This window comes from Mus musculus, chromosome 6 (assembly GCF_000001635.26).
Source record: "Mus musculus strain C57BL/6J chromosome 6, GRCm38.p6 C57BL/6J".
NCBI classification, from domain to species: Eukaryota; Metazoa; Chordata; class Mammalia; order Rodentia; family Muridae; genus Mus; species Mus musculus.
This window is the reverse complement of record NC_000072.6, coordinates 103,728,375-103,749,756: the sequence shown is the minus strand read 5'-3', so window position 1 is coordinate 103,749,756 and position 21,382 is coordinate 103,728,375. Positions and strand designations below refer to the sequence as shown.

Here is a 21,382-nt window from a genome sequence, read left to right as displayed (position 1 = left end):
AAAGTGGAGTGCCAGGGTCTGGGGAGGCATCTTTGAGAAAAGGCCACAGGGCAAAAGCTACTCTTCTCATACATCCATTTTAAGTGTGTTTATTGGAAGAGAAATAGCGTAGAGGCTGTAGGGTCTTCATATCCACGGAAGAGCCGTCAAAGAGGGTGTCTGGAGAGAGGCAGAGCGTGCGAGTCAGATGTTTGATCAGCGGGATTGCTGCATAATGAGCTTGCACATTCCACCCCTCCGAATCTGATGTGTGTAGGACTGACGTGACTGTAAGGCTTTGGCTTCTTTTTGAAAATTTTAAGTGAGAAATGCCTATTTTGGGGCCCTGAAAGTCACAGTCTTTTTTTTTTTTTTTTCTCCAGTGCCGATTTTCCAGCTGAAATAGCTCATCATCATGATAAGCACAGAATGTATACTACAGACAAATTCCTTGGCCATCTGCGAGAGAAGCGCGCTCAGTAGACGGGCATGACAGCTACAATATGCCCCACCGCTTAATACAAACTGGCCAGGAACAGCTGGTAGCATGAGAAGTGCCCCAGCCCCTTCTAATTTATTTATTATTTTACAAAGTGTTAGCATCGGAGTTTTATCAGTTTCATTTTACATTAGAGGAATTTCAGGTAAGCTCTCCTGAGACAAGCAAGCTCTTCGGGCTACCTTGCAAAAGAGTCCAATTAAGATCTCTTTCATAGAACCTGACTTCCCAGGATGCCAAGACTGATTTTGCTCTTTGACCCTCCTGTCACATGGCTGAGTGAGGTGAAACTGCTGCTGAGGTAAGGCTCTGGTTGACAGCTGAGTGGCTGAATGCATATATATATATATATATATATATATATATATATATATATATATATATATATATATATATATATATCACTTTGAACTCATTTGACCCTTCTTAGTCTTCCTGAATGGTCTCACCATCTGAGCCATAATCAGCATCTTTTGAATTTGTTCTTAATTCTAGATGAAAGTGGTTCTCAAAATGTCTTAATAGTATGAAGTCTTTACTTCCAAATCCAAAAGACTAGAAACACATGTTCAGGGTGTTCTGTTTACAAAGTAAATACTGTCATTTGAAATGAAAAAGGGGATTAAATAGTGACTATCTCAGATATTTGGTTAATAGTCAATTATACTTGAAGCGTTCTGAAATATTAAATAACACCTAATCATCTGTAAATGTATATGTATACAGATAATACCTGTAGAAGTTGCCTTTGCCATATTACACCTCTGACATTATGACAAACATGTGACAGATGAGATAATTTGTTTGAAATCCAACAAAGTGCTTGGTTCAAGAATACTTAGAATAAACAGAATAGCAAGTGAGCCTCTTGATTTCAGGGCGTGTCATTTGCCCAATGACAAAGCCACCTACTTCCAAAGTTATGTTTGTAGACATTTGCTTGAAAAAAAAAAAGAGGGATTTGGAAAAGAATACCCAAGGGATGGCTATGAATTCTTAATGTTTCTGTAAGTAATCCACTTTTCCCACATAAGATGAACCTGGAAAAGAATCCATCTTTCTACAATTTCATCAGATACAGTAGTAATACAAGAAAATAGATTTTTTTTTGCTGCTATTTGCCTGTTGCCATGTTACATATATTTAATGATCATAAGCATAGAAAGAGACAAAAGACAGATATGGAGGTAGAAAGAGGAGAGAGGCAGGGAGAGAGAGAGAGAGAGAGACAGAGAGAGAGACAGAGAGAGAGAGACAAAGAGACAGAGAGACAGAGAGACAGAGAGAGAAGAGAAAAAAGAGAAGAGAGAAGAGAGAGACCCTTCTCAAAATTCATGTTAAAATTTAATTCCTATTGTGGTTGCAGGTTTTTAAGAGATTAGAATCTTCAGAGGATGATTAGATATAAAGAAAGTCACTCTTCTGGACTATTTGGATGCTTATAAAATAGCCAAAAGAGTGAGTTGATCCCATTCAATTCCTTTATCCAGTTAAAGACCCAGCAATAAGGTACCATCTTGGATGTGGGTACTGGGACCTCACCAAATCCTAAATTCTGGCTTCTTGATATGGGTCGTCACAGGATCCAAAAGTACAAGAGGTAATTTTAAAAAAAAAATTATTTAGCTTTTTGTTTTAACAGCACATAGGAAAGAAGTCTGCAGCACATATTTAAGGTCATTTAGTCACATACCTAGTGAGGGGGATGCCACGAGTTAAATTCAGGATCCTCTGATGTTTAAAAGCCACAATTCATCACCACAAACACAGACAAGATAAAACACAGTATTTCTGTGTACATGGCAGGCATCACTGATCAATTCTGGGACTCACTCTTTTTTGTTCTTCTTTGAATGTGACTTTCCCTTAAAACAGTTCTCTCCAAAGAGCCATGGTGAATGGATGAGAGAGTTAGATATAAAATCAATGACCTTAGTTTTCCCACAATACTGACCTTACACTTGCTGTTTAAAAAATAAAAATAAAGATATCTTTTCTAGAAAAATAAATATTTAACACATCTTGTAATTAATGATTAGCATCTTGTCATTATTTATGCAACAAAATTATGTATATACTGGATAGCATGTATTTCAGTAAAGGCTCAAAATGTGAGTTAAGAGACCTTTGAGTGTTTTTATGTGTCCTGTGACTTTACTAATTCTTACATAGAAATGAGGAATTCTATAAAGGGGAAAGAATTAAAAGATAGGCATGTCAACACACACACACACACACACACAGAGAGAGAGAGAGAGAGAGAGAGAGAGAGAGAGAGAGGGAGGGAGGGAGGGAGAGGGAGAGGGAGAGGGAGAGGGAGAGGGAGAGGGAGAGGGAGAGGGAGAGAGGGAGAGGGAGAGAGAGAGAGAGAGAGAGAGAGAGAGGGAGAGGGAGAGGGAGAGGGAGAGGGAGAGGGAGAGGGAGAGGGAGAGGGAGAGGGAGAGGGAGAGGGAGAGGGAGAGGGAGAGGGAGAGGGAGAGGGAGAGGGAGAGGGAGAGGGAGAGGGAGAGGGAGAGGGAGAGATGTGTACATGCACATGCACAGACCACTTTGGGATAATGGGATCATGAATATTATGATCATCTTCCCAGAGCCCTTAAGAAAACATAAGGGCCACAATTTTGTTCCTTAAAGAAAGCTGCAGTCTCTTCCATTGTTATTTCCTTAACATGTTTGCTGCCTTACACTAGACAGATATAGAACAAAGCTTTTAAAAGAAGCTCACAGATGAATTAGAATTAGATATCAGTACACAGGATACACTGTTTCAATTGCCATGACTCCTAGATACTTTTGAAAGTCTCCAGGTAATCATGATATATGTCTTGATGATTTCACTGTGTGTGTGTGTGTGTGTGTGTGTGTGTGTGTGTGTGTGTGTGTGTGTGTGTGTGTGTGTGTGTGTAGGAAGGACCAAAACTATTAACCTGCCTTACTTTTAGTGCAAGAGTAGAAAGTGCGCCCTCTGCTGGAACTCCAACTCAACAGCTTCTGCTTCAAAACCATCTTCCTATAAGGGGTGGTACAGAAGTATTTCAGACCTAAGGAGACGTTACAAACTGCTACAGTGCAAAACATGAGAATTTCTTCTCAGCTCTACTTGCTTTCATTTTAATAACCACAATATTGAATCCCGTCTTTGCCCACACGGTTATTATTATGCTTATCTTTACTTGTCTCGACTGGGCAGAATGTTAAAGATCTGTTAAAGAAGTAATGTCTACTGCCCATTAAGGGTATTCCTAGATGAGTTTCATCTTTGGAAGTCAGAGAGTTTACCAAGGTGAATTTCCTTCCTTCGTGTAGGTCTTGCCCAATATGTTGAAGACCTCAATAGACTGCGTGGCTGAGTAAGACATTATTTGTTAGATTGACCTTCTAGCTGAGTCTGTATGAGTCAGAGATTCACATTGCATCTTTGACACTTGGCTGACCTGGTTTCCACATTTTTAGATACAAATTACAATTCTACTGTTGTCACTCCTGAGTCTTAGATTTCTGACTGAAGATCTTAGACTTCTCAGCCTTAGTAATTAATTAGCAAATTGACAAATGTAAATTAAAGATAGAGAGTTGGTGACAATCCCGGTGTGTGTGTGTGTGTGTGTGTGTGTGTGTGTGTGTGTGTGTGTATACACATACACATACATACACATATATATGGTGCTTTTATGCTTGTGCATCATATTGTGTCTGATTTCTCTAGATGACAAAGATTAATGCAATAATGATTATATATTCCATATCTTTCAATGGTTTTACAATGTTAAATTATATTTTGTTTAAAAGCCTATATTATTCCTTGTTATTTTAATTATAACATTATTATTAGTTTCTCTTTATAAACGTGAAAACTAGAAGATAACTTCAAATTTAAAATCTTTACTAGTTTATCGCACAGCTAGTAAATGGGAGAGTCAGAGTGTGGGAACAGGACCAAGGATGGGGGTGTTAGGCAACAGAGTGACATGGAATCCTTGAAAATACACCTCTGGAGACAAGCATCATGATACAGAACTGAGTTTATAGCCAAGCCCATAGCTTATAAACAGCTTATATACAGCCAGGACCAAGCCCCTAAGTCCTTGCCCAATCGTATCACAGCACACCATCTCCATGCTCTAATGAAAGCCCTGCGTAATGACGTAACCCAGAAAAAGTGGAAGAGGGGAAGCATCATCACCTAGGACTTCTGTGAAGACATGTAAGCAGCTGTCACCCTGGCCTTGGTTCCATTTTGCTGTCTTAGTGGTGTGCTGGGAGCCACGTTGAACTAATGCCTTGTGCGACAGATCACAACTCTTCCAGGAGTTGCAGGAGTTTGTGGTGCCCCCCCCCCTTTTTCCTTCACAAGGTCGATATTCAAGTCCCCTATACCAGAGGTTGAAATCTGAAATATCAGATGCATCATCAGATCATCTGTACTATCACTCATAATGCCCAGGAAACATCATGGAAGAGAGAGAAGAGTAAATATAAGAGCCAGACGATGGAGAGAATGCTATGAAATATTGCATGGCTGTTGCTATTGTGCAGTAACTATGAATACCTGCACAGGATTGAACCCTTCAATATTCTACCCTGTATGAGGACAGTTCTCATAAGGCTCCACCATTCTCTGAAGGACTACAGGTGCTGAAAGGGGTATCTTTGTGTGTGTGTGTGTGTGTGTGTGTGTGTGTGTGATTTAGTAACTGGTAAGTTGTCATTATCATAATAAGCATCTCCTTATCCAGGCTAATCTAAGAAGCCTTTTAAAAAAATATTTATTTATTATATATAAGTACACTGTAGCTGTCTTCAGATACTCCAGAAGAGGGCGCCAGATATTGTTATGGATGGTTGTGAGTCACCATGTGGTTTCTGGGATTTGAACTCAGGATCTCTGGAAGAGCAGTCAGTGCTCTTAACTGCTGAGCCATCTCTCCAGCCCCCTCTAAGAAGCCTTAATTAATGTTAGTGGATGCAAGAAAGGAAGAAAGAAAGAAAGAAAGAGAGAGAGAGAGAGAGAGAGAGAGAGAGAGAAAGAGAGAGAGAGAGGGAGAAAGCAAGAAAAAAAACAAAGAAAGAAAAAACAAAGAAACAAAGAAAGAAGAAAACTAGGAGGGATTCTCATTGAGAAGCAGATCAATATCAACTTCTCAATCAATAACTAAGAAAAAATTAGAGATTCCCTCTTTCTTCTATCATTATATCCAAGCAATGTGACTGTATCTAAGTCCTGTTTGCTGGTTCCTTCTATTAAAACAAAACAAAAACAAAAACAAAACAAAAACAAAAAAACAACAACAAAAAACCCCAATAGTATGAAAGTTTTATCCTATTGTTCTAGCAAAGATTCTTACTCCTAAATAGTAATAAATATAATAGAACAGACACAACAATGAGGTTTATGTTTCCAAACAGTAGAGAGATGCTCTGGGGTTTGCAGTTATGATGCAGAGTGAGGAGACAGCATAGTGCCTTGGGAGGCAAAATTGTCTTAGACCTTAGCGTCTTATATTAGATGCAGAACTGAATAGATACCGCATTCATTTGTATGGTAAGTGAAATGGGCTTCTGTAAATTCTAGGCTGTTTGATTTGACAACGGTCAAAGGGCTACCTTCAAGAATTGCATGAAGACTATTATGGACTTTCACTAGAAAACACACATACACACGTGATTGCGAGGCTTATATATAATGTCACAGTATTGATTCCTGGACTAGATAAAAATCCATGTTTTTTTTTTTTCCTTCTGGTAGTGTATGACTATAGAGATGTCATCTCCACAATAGACCTTCCTTTAAAATAGCTATGCAAATGATATTATGAATTCTTACATATCAATTTATAGGAAATATAGGAAGTACGTAGTTTTAAATCTCTCCCTGCGGTTATCTGGAAAGTTCTTGTACACTGGGATTCCTGCGGCCAAGAGGCTTTCATCAGTTATTTCAGTGTCTGTTACAAGCAGAAAAGATGAGCAATCAGGTGACCATTCACTTTGCCAATCTGAAATATTAGTAAGACTTCAAAAAACCTCTCCCACGTTTGAAAGAGCGAATGGTGTACTGCCGTTTACCTTTAATTCTATTGCTGTATATTGCTATTGTCCTTACACATTTTGGGTATGAACTTAACACATCTACAACTGAGATTGTAAATTATTCAAATGATGTGGCAACCCCCGAGGAGCGAGATGTATTTTGTTTTGAGGAGAAAGTACTCCTGTAGGTACTTTTGTCTGGAGAGCTACCCTATTGTGTTCGGAGCTCTGCCCTGGTATACATTCATGACCACTGGCTGCTCATTTCATCATGCACACTAGGTGTCCCCACAGCTCCACACATCCTACATTTTCATACAAGGGAGAATGTGGAATATCCTGGGGGAAAAAAAAATTATAAGGGATTTACAGTCATCTGCTGTGGGCATGCACTTTAAAAGCTGTAAGAGAGATAGGAAACAGAAGACAGAAGTGACTTGGGGACCAAGTCAGGGTATTGGAGGATTTAGGAAAGTTTGGTGCTGTTTATTCTAGTAAAACAATGGGACTCTATGCTGGGCTTTGGAGGGAACCATGAGCAAAAGTTAGCTTACTCTGCTTCTAAGCCAAAATAGATGTTGGGTGATTTTCAAACCCTAGCACAGTTCCTCAGGCACCAGAGGTTATCTGATATATATGGGCCAAATTTAAAGCTATCAGCTAATGACATAGATCAAAACTTTTTGCCTAGTAATGTGGGGAGGAAAAAAATCCATAATAATAAATATCTACCAATTATTGAAAACTTCTGTTACTGTGGAGTCTGCTCTGCTCCTGTGATCCCAGGACTCATAAGGGGTTGCGGAAAGACCTACAACAGCTTCAAGTAAAGATGGGACCCAGTCTTAGGGGGAAAAGTGAAAACTTGCATTTTATCCTGATATGAAGTTTATCCCAGAAATGATAAAATAATAAAACTGTCACATATGCTTTCATTCTGATGGTTAGCTTGGTAACTCTTTTTCAAAAAGGAATTATCAAGGAATTGATGTAAGACTGCTACACCTAACACTTCTCCCGCTTCTGGACTATCCTCAGCTTCAGCTGTTTTTTATACAGATGCATTTTTACAGGTCCTGGAATCCTTGGGTGTATATTCCTGGGCAAGCTGCAGCAATTAGAAGCTTATTAAGAAAGAAATGTCTCATGCTGTCCCTTGGCTCTTCACAGGCGGTGGGACCCATAATGTATCTTAACAAGCTTGCCAGGTGATAAAGACGCCTAGTGTTGTTTTAGAAAGTTAAGATCGGTGGGTGGATGCATTCCCATGGAAATGTTTTATGTTTAGATACAGAAGTGACAGTTACGCTCAATTTTAAAAACAGTGCTTTATCTGTAACTCTGCTTTACTCTGGGTTCTCTAGAAGAAGAGAACCAAGAGAGTGAATACACCCCTACACACACACACATACACACGCACACACACACACACACACACACACACACACACGCACGCACACACACACACACACACACACACACACACACACCAACATTTATTGAGCTTTAAAATAGTGTCAATGGGAAATTACACCTGAGGTGCTGAGAACTTACTCGGTCCCTGAGGCTGGATGCCTCAACAATAGAAGGAGCTCAGAATGGCTGTCTTACACTAGCAGTGATGACCCCCCCAGTTACCCAGTGACAAGGCATGATGCTCTAGTAGTCCCAGTTTGATGCCAAGGGCCCAAGAAGTTTTTGGAGAGCCTCTGGTACATATTGAACAATGGAAGCTTGGAAACACTAGTTCTCCTGTCAGTGAAGGTATCCAAAACTGCAGCAATAGTATGGCAAATCAGAGGGAAGAGCAAGGGAGCAAAGGGCAGAATAAATTTCTTTCTTACCGGGGCTGTTATCCAAAGTTGGACTGTGCCTTCCCACATCAACCAGAGGCAAGTGGGATAGTTCTTTAGGCTAGACTCCCTGCTCTGTTGATTCTAATTGGTGGCATATTGACCAAGATCAAGTAAGATCAAGAACAATAGTCTATACCCAAGCATTGTCAGGTGTGTCACAGCAAATGGCTGATAAACCTATTCTCAATTTCTGCCTTAGTTGGGGTCACTATTGCTGTAATAAAAATACCACGATCAAAAGCAATGTGGGGAAGAAAGCATTTATCTCAGCTTATAGTTCCACATCATGTTCCATTATCTTGGGAAGTCTAAGGCAGGAACTCAGCTCAGGAACCTGGAGGCAGGAGCTTGTGTAGAGACCATGGAGAAGAGCTCCTTACTGTCTTGCTCCTATGCCTTGATGAGCTTGCTCTTCTTTTAAACATCCAGGACCATCTTACTAGTTATTATAAACACTATCAGAGATCTTGGCTCTCCCTCATCAAACATCAATGAAGAAAATACTCCACAGGCTTTGGATGCATTTCCTCAACTGAGGTTCCCTCTTGAATGATTTTAGCTGGTGTGGAGTTGAACCAGCACATATCTCAAGTCAGATTTCACCTAGGCATGTTCCTTCACAAGTAAAAAATAAACTATTTTAATGACCTATTCTTCAGTGTGGAGTTGTTAAGACAACCATAAATATGATCAACTTGTAGCATTATGAAAAAATTTTCCAAGGTATTGACATATCTGAATTTTCCTGTGTGTGTGTGTGTGTGTGTGTGTGTGTGTGTATGTGTGTAGGAAGCTTATGCTGTTGTCTTCCAGAGATGAGGAATAGATTTGAGATAAACCAAAAGGAAGAAGTTTAATTTCATTCCCCATCTCAGAAGCTTTGGTCCATGGCAACCTGAATCCTTGCCTTCAGTTCTGTGAGAAGGTAGAGCTGTGGTGGGGAGGTTGAAGTAGAGCCAAGCTACTTGTATCACAGTATAATAGGCAGCGGAGAGAACGGAGTAAGTGGACCCAATGTCCCTGCAAAGGTACATTCCTTACAACCTACCCTTCCTTCACCACCTCCCAATGAGGTAGTGCTAGGACCCTAACGAAGACAGAAATTGAGCATCTCAAGATGACAACCAAGGTTTTCGCATATGAGAGATACTTAGAATCCAAGCAATAGGGGGATGGAGAGATGGGTCGGTCAGTGGTTAAGATCACTTGTTTCTCTTGCATAGGCTGTGCATTCAGTTCTCAGAATCCACACAGCAGTTCACAACCCCCTATAACTCCAGTACCAAGAATCCAATATCATCTTCTGACCTTGGTGGACAAGAGACATAAATTTGTTGCAGAGACATACGTGCAGGCAACCACTCATACACATGAAATAAATTCTTTTTAAAGACCCAAACCATAACAGAATACTATTATTTTTATGTATTTCAATATATTTCTGTGTTTTATATATTTCAATATACAATGAAAACTGTATTATTATTATTGTATTTGGGTTAGTCTTTCATATTGAAAAGAACCTAAATCCTGTCAATTTGTTTAGAAATTTGTGATAATTTAAATTCAAATTCACTTCTATTTATTTGTACAGGAATGTAGAAAGGCAAACCATGGGACTTTTATATTTCTGTCATTGAATTAGGAAAATATAGGGTTTTTTTTCATAGTTTGTCTACACTTAGAAACACCATTCAAGATTACAATTGGCCTTAAATTTTCATATTTGTATTACATAAAGACTATTATGATTACAGTGTTACAAGAGTTTAGAAGTTAAAGACAAGTGGTCAAAACTTTGTACATACAAAGGAGAAAACAACTAGTGTTGATAACACACAAACTAGAATGAGACTGAAGACAGTATACTTCCATAAGGCAGTGTTTTATACTTTAAAACACTCCCATCTAGTGGATACATCTGTTAACTGCAACTACAATATATATATATATATATATATATATATATATATATATATATATATATATATATATATATATATATATATTTTAATGTTACTTTGAAACTTTCACTGCTAAAAAGTCAGCATGGGCATGGATGTAAAATTGAAATTTCAATTAAAACTGTTGATTCTCATATCAAGGATGTTTTATATCCTGAGCAGTTCACGCATCAAATCACATCACATATTACAGGACTTATTCAGCAGTGACCACCCCAACTTTGTAGTGCTGTACAGCAGTTAACCTCCTAGGTGACACTGATACCACCCAGAAACCCACAGGTTACTGACTGCTGTAACTGTAGTGACTGTGTTGTGTGTTACTTAGTCATCTCAGGAAACGTTCAACTTTCTCCCCACAAAGGCATTTTAAAAGACACAATAAATGCTTTGAGATCACTTCTTGGTCATGAACACTGAAATGAAAACATTACACGGCTAGATTAAGGTAGCTACAATGGAACCATTCTGTTAAATTGTATCCGATTTTCCTTTTCTTTTGTGTATGACTGTTTTTCCTGAATGCATGTTTTCACACCACATGTGTGCCTGGTGCCCTCAGAGGCCAGAAGGCATCAATCCCCTGAAACTGTAGTTACAAAAGATTGTAGAACTGCCATGTGGGTTCTGGGAATTGAATCCTAGTCCTTTTGAAGATATACCAGTGCACTTAACTGCAGAGCCATCTCTCCCACCCTTAAATTTATTTTTTGGTAAAGGCAAAATAACAAGGACAAAATACCATCCTTCCATTGTAATCAGCATACAATGGGTGTAATTTTTTGTGTTTGTGAGCTGTACAAGGTTTTTGATTGGAGATACTGTAACTCTGAACTACAGGAAAAGCAAAAAAAAAAAAAAAACAAAAAAAAAAAAAAAACAAAACAAAACAAAAAACAAAAACAAAAAAAACCAAGAACATGAGTCAACAGGTTTTGAAAGAAGACTAGATTTATTTTCTTTCTATGATTTATTGTGCTTTTTCTCACTTCTGTAAATAATTTATAAATTATAGCATCAAGATAAGATGGAACTAGTTCCTACCATGATAAGAGTGGTCCAAGAACTCAGATGTTACTCTTAGGGAATTTAGTCTGTAGTGAAAATAAGAAAATAACATCATATAAAAAGTAAAAGTACTAAAGTAATGATTGCTATTAGGAAAGAAGTGATGGGAAGGAGGAGAGGGAGGAGACTATTGCAGGAGGATCAGCAGCCACCTCTATGTAAACTGCCAGGAGCTCCACAGCTGCAAAGGCATCTCCTGCAGCCTGAGAACCTAGTTGAAAACTGTCTTAGAGACCAAGGATTGCTGATGCAGACAAAGCCAGCCAATTGGGAACTGCTGTTTAGAAAAGATGCTTTCTTGGAACCAATGGGGTGTGGGTGGTGGTATTAAAGGAGCTTGCAACAGTCTGAGGCGTTTCTCACCTGCTCCAGGAGTCTGAGTCATTCACTCCTCACCACCTCACCTCCAACCCCAAGGCTAAGTAGGTGTGGCAGCCAGTGTACAAGCAACAGACTATCACAGAATCTGCCTGTTTTTCCTGAACTCATGTCTCCACAACACATGTGTGCCTGGTGCCCTAGGATTAAAAAAACTCTTTTATGAAAAGTGACTTTGAAACACAGAAATAAATGGCAATAGTTTCGATAACCCACCGTTTGGAAATACAATTTTTAAACACTAGCGACACTAATTGCAAGTGATCAGAACCAAAGAATGCTGGTGGAGTTATACAAACAGCACAGGGGCACAAGCATTGCCTCAGTCCAGACCATCACAAGGTCGCCAGGGGGCAGCTTGTTTATGATCCTGTGGCTAGAATTAGCATTTGGGGCCAAAAGAAAATTAACTAAAATTACTCACAAACCATCCCTACACTCTGACCATATGTTGCTTGCTGACACGGCTTTGTAGGTTGAAGAGGAGATGACTACATACGCATGTGAGCAGGGTCATCAACTGGAGCTCAGGGAACAACCTAAAGGTAGGTACATTCCTGATGAAAGATGACTCACTCTTCAGCAGAAGTCACAAACTGCCAATAGCGCCCCAGCTACGGATGGAACCTGAGAGTGCCTGCTGCGCCTGCTCCTTCTTTGCTGAAACTTTTTAAAAAATCACATTAATCATTTTGTTTAACAATTTAGTTATTTACATCCCGATCACAGCTTCTCCCTCCTCTCGTCCCTGCTTTTACCCCCTCCACCCTCCTCCCATTCTTCTCAGAAAAGGGAAGATCTCTTATAGATATCAACCAGCCTTGGCATATCAAGTTTCAGTAAAACTAGGGCATCTTCTTCTATTGATTCTAGATGAGGCAGCCCAGCTAGGGTAATGGGATCCAAAGGCAGGCAATGTAGTAAGAGAGAGCCCCTTCTCCTCAAACTTTAGGAGTCATACATAAAGACCCAGCTATGCAACTGTTACATACATGAAAAGGGCCTAGTTTTCATCACATGCTGCATTCTGGCTGGTAGTTCAGTCTCTATGGGCTTGGGTTAGTTAATTCTGTAGGTTTTCTTTTGGTGACTTTGACCCCTCTGGCTCCATCAATCTTTCTGCCCCCTCTTCCACAGGATTTCCCACCCTCTGCTAATGTTCGCCTGTAGGTCTCTACATCCGTTTCCATCAGTTGCTGAGTGAAGCCTCTATCTTGCTGGACTTCTGTCTGCAAGTACAGCACAATATCATTAATAGTGTCAGGGTGGGCTCTCTCTCATGGCATGGGTCTCAAACTCGTCCAATCACTGGTTGGCACTTCTGTATATTCTGTTCCGTCTTTGGCTCCTGCACTTCATGCAATCAGGACAAATTGTGGGTCTAAGGTTTTGTGGCTGGATTGGTGTCCCAGTCCCTCCACTGGAGGTCTTGCCTGTTTACTGGAGATGACTGGTTCAGGTTCCATATGCTCCATTGCTAGGAATTTTGGCTAGGGTCCCTCTCAGATTCCTGGGAGTCTCTACTGTCCTAGGTTTCCAGCTTGTCCCAGATGCCCCTCCCTGAATCCAGATGTGTCTCCCAGTACTCTGTCTCTCTCCATCTTCACCCCACCTCATTCCTCTTTGCTGAAACCTTTAACTGGCTTGATTTTATACAGGCTTGTGAAGGTAACCACAAAGGCTGTGGGTTCATATGTGCAACAGCCACACCCTGTCAAGAGAGGCTAGCCTCTCACAGAGAGTGAGCCTTCCATCATCCGGCCCTTACATTTTTTTTATATTCTTGTTAGCTCATGTACATTTCTTGTGTTCCTGGGTGGGAGATGGAAATATTGACAGCTTCTGGGCTGAGCATCAGTGGTCTTTGGTCAGCCTCACAGCATCTCTGCCATCATATTGAGGCAAGGTAAGTCCTAAGCACAGTGCATCTTAGTCTATGCACAGTTCCTGGCTTCAGCAGAGACTGACACAAGGTTGACGGAAGCCTAGAGATTCCAATGCAGGAAAGAATTGGTAGCAATTGATAGAATTCTCAAAACTAGGATGAAAAGAGAAAAGAGGTGGAAAGGGGGAGCCTAAGAACTATGTTCAGACTTTGAAATTTAATGGAAGGTTTCTGGCTTTTAAATAAAAGAAGAGCCATTTTTTCCCCTTATGTTCACAGTAAGGAAGCATTGTGAGTAGATTTTAATTTTAAAAACAAACAAACACACCTGGAGAGATGGCTCGGAAGCTGAGAGTACTTTCTGCTCTTCTGCTCTTCAGGAAAACTGAGTTTAGTTCCCAGCACATATGTCAGTGGCTTATTAGTATCTTTAAATTCCCTCTCTAGGGGACCAGGCACCCTCTTACGACCTCTGTGGGCACCTGCACACATGTACCCCACATTCACCTAGACACACATAGAAAAAAAGTGAAAATGCTTTTAAACAAAAATGACTTTGTGTGGATGGTGGTCAGCAGATTAGAAGGAAGTCAGAACAGACCAAAAAAAAAAAAAAAAAAAGAAAAGAAAAACAAACAAACAAACAAACAAACAAAAAATCAGGTCCAGCTAAGGTACTCAAGGTGTGGAGAGAAGTTAGGATCCAGGGGAGACACATGGAGAAAACAGGAGCAGAGCCTGGTAGTGCATGAGTTGAAATGATGCCTTTTTTTTTTTTTTTTTTTTTTTTTGGTGGAGGATGATGTCACTGTTTTCAGCTTCCATGAATGGACACTGAGCGGTGACGCTGTTCACTAAACAGTACAGTGTAGGGAAGCATGTTTGGAAGAGGAAAATGAAGTCTTCGTTTTTGAGTGTGAGTCTTTCATATTGAATAAGTCACAGGTAAAAAGTTCAAAATTCAAAAGAATGTTAGACTAAAACTAAGTTGAAGTCATTTGTCTGCCCATGGCAATCAAACTCTTGGACAGACAAGGAATTTTAGGGAGAATATAGAATGAGAAAAGATTTGGTTGAATCTGCAAAATAAATCCTGGATCCCATATGTTTGAATATCATATTCTTCCAGAAATTAGCAATGTACAAAATATATCAATTTCATTATTTTTTTGTCAGCATTTCCAAAATATTTTTGATTTTTATTTTCTACAGAAGTACTTTCTATAAAAGTTATTTTCTACATAATTCAGTGATTTGGTATTCCTTTGTAATATATTTATATATGACAATTGTATGTTATATATACATGTTATATATATATGTTATAAATATATATGGTATGTATTTGTAATATATAAGTATTTTTATATATTTAAGATATGTTATAAGTGTATCTTATAAATCTATAACCAAGAAATGTCAAATCACTGGTTGTGTAGAAAACAATTTATATATTATAAAATTATATATTATATAACTATAAAATGAGATATATAATATATTAAATACATCTAATCTCTATATATTATATATATTTACCATGGCAAACTTTACATTTTGCATTCTATTACACACAGGCTACTCAATATACATTGTAACTCCCTGTAAATAGATGTTGTATATTTAATTAGAATACAGTCCATTATTTTGTTTTTCAATGTTTCTTTCAGGCTTTCTCAACTTCTGTATGCCTTGTAAGGAGGATTCACACAGGATTGTAGGGCCAATCTTAAGTATACAACACACTAAGTGTCCTTAATAAATAGTACTTATCTAACTTAAGTCCAATTTGTCCTTGCCACAGGGCTCTCCATACATGGGACACCATGAATCCAATAACATATGGCTTTAAAATCTCCAGGTGATATTTTACAGGACAGGAAAGGAGAGCAGGAAAGTTAAGAAGGAGCCTCACAAGCTGGGTGTGGTGGCGCACGCCTTTAATCCCAGCACTCGGGAGGCAGAGGCAGGCGGATTTCTGAGTTCGAGGCCAGCCTGGTCTACAAAGTGAGTTCCAGGACAGCCAGGGCTACACAGAGAAACCCTGTCTCGAAAAACCAAAAAAAAAAAAAAAAAAAAAAAAAAAAGAAGGAACCTCACTTGTAGATTCTGTTTCTAATAGGGCAACCCAAGTGCCAACTTAAAACATTCAAGACAGCTACTGTGAATTTCAGTACTGGGGGGAGCTTCTGTTCTCTCTCAGAACAGAATTGTCCAGGTTCTTAGAATTGTCCAAGGAACCTGGATGTCCTGGTTCTTGTAAATACCTGACCTGTCTGAATGCCTCCGATGCCTTAGGATCCTCACAGTCACTTATTAAACACAATAGGAGAGTATTGTTTGTTTTTGCATCTCTCTTCCAAGGCTTCATAGAACATTTTCAAACCAAACCATTTGTCACCACATTCAGTTGGCACACATTAAGTTCAACCCACCTTTCTTCAGTGTTTTTAAAGGAACACAAAGGAAGAAATGAAAACCCAGACCCACACATAAAAACTATGGCTTACCACTCAGGTGACTGACTCTCCATTTAACTTCTTGGCCTGGATGACTGTAACATTAACTGACTTGCTTAACTTCCTTGTTCCCCAATTACAAAGCAAAGGAGGACATTTTTCAGGTCAAATGGGATAAAGTATGTAAGGAATTTACCAAACTATCTTAAATGTCAAAATTCTCAGCAAATTCGGCATCTCATATTTAAAAGAACATGTCAAAATTACCTTCTAACCATTTTGAATGTATATAACATTGTATATGTTATTTAAAAAACACATTTTTACATTTTTTTCCTGAAAAATCCCAGCTGAAAACATATGTATGTTAGTTACGTCTGTATTCATTGTGACGGTGAATTTGATTGATGTGTTTTCTAGGCCTCGATGACTTCAAGGAGTCTGTCTGTAAACACAGTGACATGAATAAAATGTTCTACTTACCCTGCTACAAACTAAACTGATTTATGCCTCATTTTTATTTCCAGAGTCAACAGGAACCAAGATCAAACTTGGAATGCAAGTTCTGCTCGTAACTGGATAGAAAGGGACACAGACACCTTTACAGTACACGAAGTCAAACTTTTATTTGAAAGCTGAACTCCATGTGTAATGAAAATAGTTTTGAACCATACATAGCCATAAGCACAATACAAACACCATCTACAACACAAACACATTTCAATAAAGATCTACTGTGAACATTAGTCTCAGAGAAAAACGGAAGGAAAAGCTAATAGGGTGAACCTGCTCCCATTACCTTTTGTCTTTTTGACAATGCAGTCAGTTTAAGACACAAAACAAAGTAAGCTTTGGCTCAGCACTACTTATCTCACTATAGGAACACTAGGGTACATCTACTATCACAGACCACAAACCAGTCCTATTATAACCAATTTAAAGTTGTTACAAGAGTTACGCCTTCATGGCATGTAAACATATTTAGGGTTTCAATTGGCAAATATGTTTTAAATACTTAGAAAAGCAGCCGACATCTCTCCTATTGTCCTCTATCTCTTCCATGAGTATAAAATAGCATAAGTCCGTTGTGCTCTACATTTTCTTTTTATAAACATGGGTACATCTAAAATATCAGATGCCTTTATACCAAGAGAATAAATCCACTGAGTTCACGTCTTATAAATATGCATGCAGAATTAGTGGAAAATGCTTTTGTATAGCAAAGACCCTGCTTAATCTTCTTCTGATTAGTAATTTTCAATGGCATGTGCAAATTGTACTCCTCTCATAACAGCAGATTTTGTTTATTTTCTGTAGATCTGTTTTCTATAAAAATATATTTATGTGCTTAGAGGGGGGGAAAGTTGAGTTGGTGTATGTGGGGGTGACTTTTTGATACATAATTTGATTACAGGTTTGGTGATGAGGTTAAAAGGCATCTTAGATTTTATCACTTGTAAATTTTTCTTCGTACAAAAGAACACCCTGTGATAGCGATCATTAGCACTTTGTAGCACAGTTTGAAGTGAAGTAGTTCAGCATCGTGCCTATGGTTTCTCTATATAATATGTGCTGGAACCTGGAAGAGAACACAGATTTTCCTGACCCTCAAACATCTCCCACTGAAGTTATCCCCGCTGACAATCCTTGAGATTATATACAATCACTTACATTAAAATCATATTGTCAGTAGACTATAGAATCTTACTGCGAAACCAATTAAGAACAAAGTTGTACACACTAGCAGCTGCCTTATGACTCAGTGGGCATCTTCCAAACAATTATTATTGCCCATTGTAGTCAGCATTGCACGTCAGAGTCTGCCACCCATTGTTTGAGACAGTAAAAGAATAAAATCCACTTTAACCAATTGGATTTGTTTTCATTTGAATGTAGTAAGTAATATAATTCTATAATTAAAATAAAAAGTCCATGGACCTTGGCCTGCTTTGCTGAAGAGTTACAACGGAATGAAACCAAATAGTATGTATAAGTTCACAGAGGCTAGCAAAAGGTGTTATAAGCCAATCTCCCATTCCCACAGCTAAGGAAAGAATGATGAGATCCATTGGAAATATAAGTATTTGTGTCAACTTCTCACTCGAAGATTATTAAATTCCTAATGACTCTATTCTGAACGTTTGGATGTTATTTTCCACTTATATAACCCTTTTCCAGGCACATTTTGATGATAAAGAGGAGGCAGAATAATAACATGTTTAATGTCAGTCACATCCATTATTTCCTCTGGGGCTCAGCACTACAGGTCCTCCCATAAAAATAGCACACAGTGATGGATTTTCCAGAAATCTGTGCCCTGGTCATCAGAAAGGGCTGGAGAGCTGCTCACACAGCTGGACTTCTGGATCCTTACACTCACACCCGCTTTCATTTGGTACTTCCAGGAGAGTAACTGAATACTGAGATCCATGGGTTTTAAAAACAAACAAACAAACAAACCCAAAACCAACCAAAACAAAAAATCAAAACAAAACCCCAAGAAACATCCACAAAAATTAAAAACAAAAACAAAACCAAGATTTTCCTGCCTATGCATTCTCGAGGATGCCTGTGGGCAAAACATATGCTTCATGTTTATTACTGCATTGGCTCTTTTGCATGTCCACAATTTAAATCCCCAAGTAACACAATGCATTATGCCAATTAAACATGAAGAATGAATAATATGGTCAGTAATTATACAAACTAAAGTTAAATCTGTGAACCAATATCACTTAACATGTAATAATTTCATGGTGAAGCTAAAATGTTTCCATTAAATGTGAAAGGAAATACTAATATTTAACATTTACTTATATGTATGCAGAGTCCTTCAAGGGATTTCTAAAATGCTCTAAACCCTATGTACCATTTTAGATGGACTGGTAGCCCACATGCCAGAAATTAAAATCCCTGAATCTGTACTAACTTTGATAGAAGGAAAACATTAAAAATGATCATACCACTACAAATACATTTACAATATGATATAAACTAACAGGTATATAAGAATTTCTACTGTAGGTAATTTTCTTTTTGGAGTGCTGGGGTAGGAATCCATTCCACAACTTACTTTGGAAAATATGAATGTATTTCCCTCTATGATTATATAATGTTTTATTTTTGAGACCACATGAAGGAGGGAAATATAAGGACAGAATCCAATTTTTCATATAGTCTTGTATATGGAACCTCATGTTATTGTATCTAGCCCCAGAAGAATAAAAATGGTATCTTACTATATATATTCTAGCTGTACAATCATGCCTATTAATGTTCCTTTTCTCACTTTAAAATAAAACACTATGTTTTAAACTGTGTAAATATTAACATAATATGTACAATGCATTCATGAAATACACTCAAGGGTCTCAGTATATAAACATAAAGGCTGAAAGCCCTAAACTTACAAATGAAGATATAAAATCAAGACGTCTACATCTTTCTCTTTTTAAAATAACTTATGACTACCACTCCCTTTGCAGCTCCAGTTAGTTCAAGTTGAAAGAAGAAAGAAAGAAAGAAAGAAAGAAAGAAAGAAAGAAAGAAAGAAAGAAAGAAAGAAAGAAAGAAAGAAAGAAAGAAAGAGGGAGGGAGGGAGGGGAGGGAGGGGAGGGAGGGAGGGAAAGGTACATACAGAGTTACCATTACTAACAGAAATTAAACAGAATCATCCAGAAACTGAAAATATTGTAATCTGAGTAAAGATGGCCTTTGTCTGGGCAAAAAGTTAGGAGCTCAATAAATATGAGTGGTATGATCATCTAAGACTTTTGCTACTAAAATTTTAAATAATAACTTTAGACTGTATAGATTCCACGGGATGTTTAATAAGACAATCATGTTCCTTTTTACATTTTAAATAACCAGCTTGCTTGCTTACAATCTTTTATCCTGTAGTGAATCGAATTCACTAAAACAGTTCTTCAAAACTAAGTATAATTGTGCATCCAGAGAGAAACCCACACATCTTAGCAACATCAATGCACACACACTGAACAGGAGAGCCAGGTAGATGTGGAGTATCTGAAATGGGAACTTTGGATTCAGTCAAAGTGGATCTAAGTACAGGATTTGTTTCGTGTTCTGCATTTTGAGCACCTGAAATCAAAACCCAAAATGAAACACAAGTCTGAAGTTCTTGGCATCTGATTTTTTTTCCCTTTTTCTTTTTGAAGGCAGTGCTATTTCTTTCATCAAAATTGCAGAATATCAACCTCTGGACACGCGTTTCCGCTCCTGTGTAAAAGGCCTTGCTCCCCTTGTCCGGCTTAGCCACCCGTGGTGCCTGAATGTGTTGTTCTCATGCCCGGAGTGGGAAGGTGGCAGTTGAACTTCCATTGCTTTCAACGGATCCCTTCTCCTTAGCTCCAGTGTATGCGCCAATAAACGATCCATCTTCGTTGAATATGGACTGGTCTCCCTCTCCATATTCCACTAAACTGTCAGCACTCTCTGTGGGCTGCATGTTCCTATTCAGGGACCGAAGGCTTCCCTTGAGAGGTTTTTCATCACTGTCGCTAAAAAAACAAAACAAGACTTGACAAGGTCTAATAGGTTCTAGACTATCCAGGTTACTCATATTAACAAAAATGACAGAGACATACAAATGAAACGACATATTCACAAATAGATATTTAAAAAGCCGTAACCAATTTTCTTCATTCGGTGTAACTAAGGAAACTTTTTTTTTGTTTACACTTCTGTTTCCCTTTGAAATGAAGCATTCCTTAGTGGAATGAAGATGTAGCATGTTGATTTATATTGAGACGGTGGTCTGAGCCCCCTAAACTCACATGCTGAAATGCTAAGCCCCAGAATGATGGCAGTAGTAGGGGGCTGGGTCATTGGAAGTTACCAGTCACAGAAAAGAGTCCTCCAGAAAGCCACCTTGATGTTTCAAAGACAGAACCAGAGTAAAGGGCACACAAGGGGGATGTTAACTCTCAGCATACACTCCTTCTGTCCTTACCTGGATAATCACTGTCCAGTTGCCAGAATTGTGAAAAACATTTTGTTGTTGTTTATAAAACGTTTATGGCAATTGCTACCCAATGGTTGGAGACAAGACAAATGTTACTTTCCTTGCTGTGTGCATTGTTTTTGTTCCTGGCCCCATTTTTAAAAATTTCTTCTTTTGATCATATAAACTCCCTATCCTTCCAAATTTTTCTCTTTTCTTTACTTTTAACTAACCAAATTTAGTTTATTTGTAAAATTTTTCTTTGTTTAAAATTGTTCAAACACCCTGATTAAATACAGTA

General features: G+C 38.5%; 1 protein-coding gene and 1 long non-coding RNA gene across 16 annotated transcripts in view; one reads left to right on the top strand and one right to left on the bottom strand.

Annotated features, from left to right (window-relative positions):
* The first annotated feature begins 399 nt into the window (after nucleotides 1–399).
* On the top strand, nucleotides 400–17,018 carry Gm52914. The gene is made up of 4 exons (XR_003956490.1): nucleotides 400–623; nucleotides 696–779; nucleotides 12,250–12,319; nucleotides 16,646–17,018. It is a non-coding gene; the product is annotated as a predicted gene, 52914 (long non-coding RNA).
* The window catches only part of Chl1 (cell adhesion molecule L1-like), a 222,455-nt gene continuing 217,791 nt past the window's right edge, over nucleotides 16,719–21,382 (bottom strand). For 14 of the 15 annotated variants that reach the window (XM_006505473.3, XM_011241198.3, XM_006505467.3 and 11 more), the window contains one exon: nucleotides 16,719–20,638. In XM_006505473.3, coding sequence (XP_006505536.1) covers nucleotides 20,422–20,638 — 217 coding nt within the window. In that variant the 3' untranslated portion in view covers nucleotides 16,719–20,421. The remainder of the gene's footprint in view (nucleotides 20,639–21,382) is intronic. The other variant, NM_007697.2, reaches the window with a different exon arrangement.